The sequence below is a fragment of the Nelusetta ayraudi genome, unplaced genomic scaffold (assembly GCF_046127955.1).
Source record: "Nelusetta ayraudi isolate G7.1 ecotype Tasmania unplaced genomic scaffold, CSIRO-AGI_Nayr_v1 ptg000071l, whole genome shotgun sequence".
NCBI classification, from domain to species: Eukaryota; Metazoa; Chordata; class Actinopteri; order Tetraodontiformes; family Monacanthidae; genus Nelusetta; species Nelusetta ayraudi.
In genome coordinates, this window is record NW_027466121.1 from 4,816,410 (window position 1) to 4,824,945 (window position 8,536).

The window sequence follows — 8,536 nt, forward strand, 5'->3', positions numbered from 1 at the left end:
ATGTTCTGTTTGTATACTTATATAAAATGTGACCATCAAATACAGTTTACATTTGAAGGCCACTTTTGTGTCGGAGCTGCGTGCGGCGGCGCCTTTGTCATGCTTCATTCTTCTTCTGCGCTTGACGCGTGAGGTCTTTTTTTTATTATTTAGAGAAAGACGTTCCGTGCAGACGTTCTTATGAAAGCCAGTGATGTAACCTTCAACGCACAGCGCGTTGCCGTTCGCCAGACATTCCATTATTACCGCTGTGTATTATGTAAGCCCTGAGGAGGGAGGTGACAGCCAGAGGTGCAGACATTCAGTGGCGTATACCGCTTGTGTTTGAACTGCCGCACGTATTTAAAGGTCCAGTGTTGGTCAAGTTTCTAAGGGATTCCGTCTGACAGCGCGTTTCGTATTTAGAGCACTGACAGGCGGGATTCCTTCAAAAATGGCGGCGCAAGATGGCAGCTAACTAGGAGCAAGAGCCTTTTTTGCTTTATGTATATTCATCTATATATGAGAAACGTTCTCAGGGTAGGAAAACCAAATTACTTTCATTGTACTGCGAGTACCCTGCAGTGCAGGAAGAACCGGGTATTGAAAATGGACGGATGAATGGATTTACTGCAAGTATACACTTTTATTAATGTATCTATGCGCAGTATGTTAACATAAAAATCATAAACCAACCTAAGTTTTACACACTGGACCTTTAAATGCGTAACACGCAGTCAGAATCAAAAAGCAACGCAGGGTGTTTGACTCTCACAGTTTGACGTTTCTGTTCCAGATGTTCAACAGGGGGAGACGCAGACACAGAGAGCGACCAGAAAAGGTAAATCATTGATGGCAGGGTGTGTGTGTGCGTGTGCGTGTGTGCGTGCGTGCATGCGTGCGTATGTGTGACCATCCAGCCAGTGCAATCGGCCCAAAAAGCAGCAATATCACAAACGGCTCCGACGCTCGACAGCCCATGAGTGAGTTTCCCAATGAAAGCATCGTTTCTCCCTCAGTCTCACACTGGCCGTGATTTATGGCAGAAGCTCTCGTCACGTCGGACGGGTTCACGGAGGGCTGAGGTTCTGTTCCAGCCGTAATTGCTCTCCGTGGCTCAGTGCCCGAGACGTCATTTGGTCTCCCCCGCGGTGCGGGGAAGCGGGGACCCGCGGGTGCGAGGAGCGGCCTGCAGGAGCTCCTCCGCGGCCTCTAATGAGGCCTCTTATCAGCCTGATGAGACTGTTATGGATGAGGCGAGCCTCGCACTCTTTCCCCTTTGCACTCTGATGACGACACGCCCTCGTTAGTCAACCTGTCGCAGGAGAAAATGAAGAACGACTTCCAGTGATCGACAGCACTTTTTTAATTCTCTACGTTTTTGTCATTACAACTGCAGTGCGCAGCCCCGGTGTCAGTTTGCATTTTCTTTTCCGTAAGCGAGTGAATGACAAATCTTCTCATCTTGACGCCGATGCGCGTCCTTGTCTCGCAGGCGCCGCCGATTACATCAAGGGCTCCGTGTGCGGCAACAGCTCCTGCTCCCCCAACGGCGAGAACCCCTACGCCACCATCAGAGACCCTCCGGGGCTGGCGTGCAAGCACGGCGAGAGCAGCTACGTGGAGATGAAGTCGCCCTCCCACCGCGAGGTGCCCTTCGGAGGCACGGCCACCCTCCTGGGCAGCACCGGCAGGAACGTCTATGATGTCGGTGAGTGCGTGGTGGCTCTGGTGGCTCTGGTGCCCGGTGGGGGGGCCCTGCGGCTCACGCCCTCTCTGGCTGCGGCCCCCCCTGCTGTGACCCCGTGGCCCTGATGAGCCTGCAGCCCTCCAACCAAACCTGCATGAACCCTGGCCTTCCTCCTCCTCTGGCTGAGAGAGAGAGCACGTTTGTGTGTGTGTGTTTGTGTGTGTGTGTTTGTGTTTGTGTGTTATTGAATGTAGAGGTGTGTGTGTGTGCGTGTACGTGTACGTGTGTGTGCATCGGTGTGTGCGTGGTGTATCGGTGTGTGTGTGTGTATTAGTGCGTGTAGAAGTGTGTGTGTGGGTATGGGTGTAGGTGTGTGTGTGCGTGCACATGTGTGTCTGTGTGTGTGTATGTGTGTTTGCATGTTGTGTGAGTGTGTAGGTATATGTGTGTGTGTGCGAGAAGATGTGTTTAGGTGAATGTGTATATGTGTGTGTGTGTGTGTGTGTTTATGTATATGTGTGTGTGTGTGTGTGTGTGTGTGTTTAGGTATATGTGTTTAGGTATATGTATATGTGTGTGTGTCTGTGTGTGTTTAGGTATGTGTGTGTGTGTGTGTGTGTGTGTGTGTGTGTGTGTGCTCCTCTCCTCTCCTCTCCTAACACTGACCCCCCTCCCCCTCCCTCCTATGCCCCCTCCCTCTCCCTCAGAGCCGACGGTCAGCGTCCTGCACGGACCCAACGGGATGGCCACCGGCTTCTCCCAGAACCCCTACGACCTTCCCCGCGCCGCCCACCTGCCCAGCCACTACGACATCCTCCCCATGCGCCACAGCCCCACGCACACACCTCCGCCGGCCCCAGAGAGCCCCAGCTCCCTCCTCTAGAGGGCGCCACCCTCCGCCCAGCGACCTCCCCCTCCTCCACCATTCGACCGCCTCCCCTCCCCCGCCCACCGTGTCTCCCTGTGTGTCCAAGTCCATGCCGAGGTGCTGACACGGAGATGGAGGAGAGGGGTGGGGGGAGAGGGGGGGGTTGCGGGGGGTCACAGATCACATGAACCACTCGCTCCCTTTTGGCTTCCTCACCGGCACTCTTGTCCGTCGCCCCCTGGAGGAAGGAGGGCGGAAGGGCAGAGTGTCCCGACACACCAGCGACCATTCATCCGTTTTTATTGTCCTGCAAAAAAATAACCACCGCAACCTTTTTATGGACCTGCCCGAGTGGAACACAGCAGTTTCCAACAGCGGCGCGGACGGCGTGCGATGCCCGACTGGATAGGTTATTTACAAGGATAGAGAGCCGACGCCCTCGCACTCCCTCTTTTCAGCCCTATAGCAGAGGAGATTTACTGTTCAGGGACCAGGCCAAGTGTTTATAATGTCCCGTAAACAGGAGTGATTTCCCGGCCAGTGGGAGGACGGCGGCGGCGGCGGCGCATCCTCCATCGCTGATTCGTCGTCACGCGCAGCAGCTGCAACTCACGCCGGCCACCAGGGGGCGATATACCCGGTTGAGAGGAGAACAAGAGTCCAAATAAGAGAGGACAAACGAGTCGGGCGTGGTAAAGCGGGTCTGTGTTCGATGTTACCCAGTCGTGATCGCACACTCTTCAGGGACACGGGTGTGTGTATCTGAAGATGCCTTCATGTCACCTGTTCTTGGATTCTAACATTTCTACATCACAGTCATACACACAAAGTAGGTCCCGGGGTTTGGATTTTTTTTTTCTTTTTCTTTTCTTCTTTTCTTTTTTTTTTCCCCGACGCTGAAGTGATCTGACTGTGTTCTGTTTTTACGTAGACAAACTTCTGTCTTACTTTACATTTTAAAATATTGCGTGTCGCGGAGTTGCCGTGACCTTTTATGTTTTGTATTTATGACGGAAAACTGCTTTATTTACTAATTTATATTATTATAGTGATGGTGAAATTTTATCAGTGTGATACTAGACTTAAAAAAAATATATATATAAATATATATTTAAATGTAAGATGAGCATGAGATTATGGACAACCCACCAATGTAGATAACACAATTTATCTTCTCGTGAGATGATTAATGTCATTTTGTGAAGCGTTTTTTGAAGTTACTCAAAATGTTCTTTCTCTTGTCAGATTGTAAAATGAAAACAAGGTTTTTTTCTCACTGAAAGACCAACAGACACCCTGTGCAACGTCCACTAATGGAGCCACCTGTAAAAAGTCAAATCCTAGGATTTTTTTTTTTGTATTTTTGTTATGTTATTTATATATTGATCTTTATTCTCACTGTGTGAATTCCATTCCACCCTCTGTAGGAGCAATAACATGTTGACAATCGATGCCCACACAGCATTTCCAATAGTGCTGGACAGGACACCATTCCCAACCAGATTAGTGGCCGTGGATCATGATTTAAGTGACTGTTTTTTTTTCTCTCTTGGAAAGGCTTTCATCCGATCGCTGTCATATCACTGCTGCTTGTCGTTTTTTGGTACTTGAGTTTCAAATTAAAAGCCACTTCTCAAATCGGAAGCCTGTTTCAGTCAGGTTTATAACCTGGATGAAGGTGGGATGTATTTGCCTCTCATGTCATATCTTATATAGGACCAATCCGCTCTCTCTCTCCCTCTTTCTCTCTCTCTCTCTCCCTCTCTCTCTCTCTCTCTCCCATCTCTTGCCAAAAATATTAAATTGCCAATCAGTGCTGACAAGATTATTGCGTTGGCCTTCTTTTGCAAATCTGTCACAATTTGATCTAATCCTGGTGGGACATCCAGGGTTTGACAGGGAACTGCAAACTAACAGTTCACGCTGCAAGTGTCATTGTTCTGATTGACAGCATGTGACACTGTGCACATTGTTCAGAGGGAAGGTTTGGTGTACGTTGGTTTTTACGGCTTAAATCTTGATACCCGATGATCATCCCAGTAGAGCAACATCATTGAAATCTGATTAGGATGCTGTTATATTTTTACACCACAGTGTGCCGTATTGCATTGAAGTAGCTATGTACATAATATGAGCTATTATACAAGTCTGTGCGTGGATGTTGCATTTATTATTGCGACTACTGACAATGTGTCTCTGTTGCATAAATTCATATGCAGCACTGTCTTTAAAACAGTCGGCATCATTACACAGATGTTTATTCATTGAATAGGAAGAATGCATTCTGGAGCCGGAGGGCGAGACGTGCTGGAGAGCAATATGTTAATTTAAGAGCCAATGAAAAAGTCACTTAGGTACAAGCAGAAGAGAAAACAAAGTCTTAGAGTGTTGCTTAATCAGTAGTTGTTGATATAGCTGAACTTTAACTACGACTGATCCATAGAAAAGCCATGGTGGCTGTGAGGATGGAAACCAAGCTGCTGAGTTGATTTACTTCCTGAATGACAACACCAGAGCATAAAGTCACCGCTGGAACGCAGCCGAGGAAGTTCGACGGGGCGCCCGGGAAGACGTGGGAGGTAAGGAGAGCACTCGGGAAGATTTCTGCAGGCGGTTTAGCAACACCTGAAACGCTAAATAAATAAAATGAGATTTCATGCTGCTCAGTGTGACATCTGTTGAAACAGCATGAAGAACAGAATTTAACTCAACTCAGACAAATCGTGTTGAAAGGAAAAATACATGAAAGACTAAAATATTCCAATCCTTTCCTGCATGATGTCTTCCTACAAGGGATGAGACGCTCTTGTCTACCGGTGCAGGAGGGACCACTGCTGCGGACGCTGTGCCTCTTTTACTGGATTCATAGATTCTTAACAGCGCGCCTTCTCTTGTCTCCCTTCATTTTTAATTTAGCTCTGCCGACTGAACGCCCCACAGCGCGTCACATTTACATGTTGTGCATGAAATTAATACTGACAGAAAACACCTTTTCCTCTTTCCCCCGATAATTGCAGATGGATGCTTTGAATACCAAATATGAAGTTATGCAGGATTTGTTTCATATTTTAATTTAAAGGATGCCTAAATTGTGAACAACCTCTAGTTAGAGGGCAAGTTTTCTCATATAAAATTAAAATGACTGATGTGGTCCAGAGTGCCTTGACTGAGACTAAGACATCACCAACAATCAGGGGAATCAAGACCAAGACTGAAGAAAGTTTTAGAAAGGAAACTTTGATACAAAACTCAGCTTATGACCTCTCTGCTCGTTTCTCATGTTTTTGAAATAGATGCATCTTATTGGTTGCATTTGATGAAATGTGTGTAATAATATTGACGTCACTGCAAAAAGGCAGCCTGTCTGGTTTCTGAGATCTTGAAACCAGCCACTTAAGACCGTCACGTCCAAGACCAATTAATGCTCATGCACCCATCTACAGGAAGTCTCAAAACTGGTCTTAGACCCAAGAGCGGTCTCTAGTATTGCACAACAAAATGTATGTATACTTACATTTTTCTTCTCCAACACTGAAAAAAGGGACGAAACAGACCTGAAACATGAAGACTTCTGGACAGACGTGTGTTTTTCACACTCGGACTAAAACTTCTGGCTTATTCTTTAAACGCTGTTAAGTACCAGGGAGGCGAAGGAGAAGCGTGGGGACTTTGCCTACTTATCGCCACAAGCCTCAAGCATAATCCTTCCTCCTGCAGCCTGCCAGTCAGCTCTATCCCGCGGACAGTGCGGCTGTTCACACGGTCTGCCACCGGTTTGGAGGTTATGACTCTTAATGCTTGGACAGATCTGTCCCTTTGGTTCAGGCTGAAGGAGCTGCACCCGCATGCTGACCACAGTGATGCTCAATGACCTGCCAGTCTCCCTCCAGTGAGAGTGTGAGAGGCACTGCAGTGCTGTAGGTGAGTGAGGTGACAGAAAGATTAAATTCATCTTTGGTTCCCCTGTTGGCATTCACCATCAGAAGTGAAATGTGCCCTAAGTCTTTCAGCACTTTCATCTTTTTTTAAAAAGTCATTTTATTGCACTGTCCTATTGGTAAGTCTATAGCAGAGCTCAGCTGCTGCTCCGTATTGCAGTCACGTCCCGGCTCGGGAAGTGTGAGGATCCATCAGAGCACAGCTGAATGTCTACTTAGACATTCCTAATGCATAATCAGTGTTTCACGGTCGGACTGATCTTTTTTGACTTCTCCTGTATCTACATATAGCGGTTTGCAAATTCTGACCCACATGAACCCCCGATACACTTACCTCGACACAAATAAGCCACTTAACGAAGTGAGCCAGTATCATTTGTCTAAATCAGTCCACTCAGAGAGGTCAAACGAGGAGACAGACACCGGGGAGCAGACTTGATTTTCAGCCAAGGACGCAAGACACTCCGGCAGCGACAGATTCACAGAGGTGCAGTCCTCATTTCTGAGGAGCGGAGGCAGCTGAGGACACTCACACCAAATAGTCTGGAGGCAACCTGGAGCGCACGCACAACAAATGTGTCTGAAATGTGAAATGTTACTGTGAACGAAGCCCAAACGTTTTCATGGTGGTAAACGTTTATCAGGTGTGAAGTTTTTTTTTTTTCTTGTGCTGTTTAGCCACTGTTGAATGCCAGGATGATGAGACTTTTAATTAAATTCCATTTATTATAAGGCTTTTTCAAGAGGACAAAAGAAAATAATTATTTTTAACAGTAATTAACTTAAACAAAAGAGAAATTAGACAGTTTCCCCTCCTGTTGACTGCCAGGTGATCGTATCAAAGTACATTAACAATTAAACAAACAAATAAAAGTATATTGCTGGTAAATAAGTCTTAGGTTAAATTTGCAGAAAAATCTAAATGTTGATTTTAAATCCCTTCTTAATATTTAGCATTCTGAGCCAATACCTGTGCAGTTAATAAACATGATCCAAATCCCAATGAAATTACTCCATTTTAACCAGAATTTTATTGTCAGTCTATACACTGAATTCATGATGCCTGTACTATCATTGCTGCTGGGGTAATGGGGTATCTTATTCCAAATGAAGTCAAATGTGCAAAATAGAGGTTTTATTCTTCATTCACATTTCTCTCACTTTAAAAAAAAAAATTTCAATCCCATGCTATGACCACGTTCTGTCAAATCGTGTTTGTTGTTTATCACAGTGCAGACGGAAGCACCAAGATGACATCAGGAAATTATCACTTCATTCAAAATGACGCTCCAAATCCTTTGCAGCGTCATCTGCAGACCGTCTCTGAGTGGCTAATCTTCCGATATTCAAATATGGTCATTTGGGTTTCGAGCAATAAGCTGTATGTCTGGTTAATCACCACAAAAGGGCAGCAGAGGGCACTGCAAAAGACCTTGTAGTCCTTGTCCCATGCTTTCTCAGCTGTAAGACATTATGACAGTGGCAGGTTTGGCTAATGTTGACGTTTCATTTCAGCTTTGGAAGTAAAAATAAATAAATAAATAAAATGTACAATAAGTAGATATAATCATTCATGCTTTCTGTGCTGCTTCGTTTAAATTTAGAATTTTCAGGGGGGGGGGTTCTGTTTGTTAGTTAGTTAGTTTGTTTGTTTTGAACAGCACTTTGCCACACACTTTACTTTTCGACTATGTATACTAAGGACAAGTTCCAATAACAAAGTTTCCTTTCTAAACAGCTGCATTTTCTCTCTGGTAATGTGGGTCGAATATGGTTTTCAAATTTGGAATAAACACCTCCTACCATTTAATGCGTAATTTTGTCACAAATTGCATGCTGCAACTATATATGCATGTACGTATCCCATACGTCCTTCGTGTTACTGTGAGTTGCGCAGTCGCTTGCAACCCCGCAGCCGACGCGTGACTGCGAAGGTTTCCTCGCGGCCGCAGACGTCGGTCCTCTTCTGTCACAGCTGCCAGCAGCGTCATCGATGACGTCAGCGAGGGTTGTAGCTAATCAGTCACGTGAGCCGCGCAGGTCTGGATAAAGCTGCCCTGG

At 46.1% G+C, this 8,536-nt stretch overlaps 1 protein-coding gene across 1 annotated transcript in view; it reads left to right on the forward strand.

The window, feature by feature from the left end:
• Nucleotides 1-2,645, forward strand: part of megf11 (multiple EGF-like-domains 11) — a 59,810-nt gene extending 57,165 nt beyond the window's left edge. Inside the window, exons 23-25 of the mRNA XM_076042835.1 lie at nt 776-820; nt 1,475-1,690; nt 2,377-2,645. Of these exons, the coding sequence (XP_075898950.1) occupies nt 776-820; nt 1,475-1,690; nt 2,377-2,552 (437 nt within the window). The 3' untranslated portion in view covers nt 2,553-2,645. The remainder of the gene's footprint in view (nt 1-775; nt 821-1,474; nt 1,691-2,376) is intronic.
• The last annotated feature ends 5,891 nt before the right edge of the window (nt 2,646-8,536 follow it).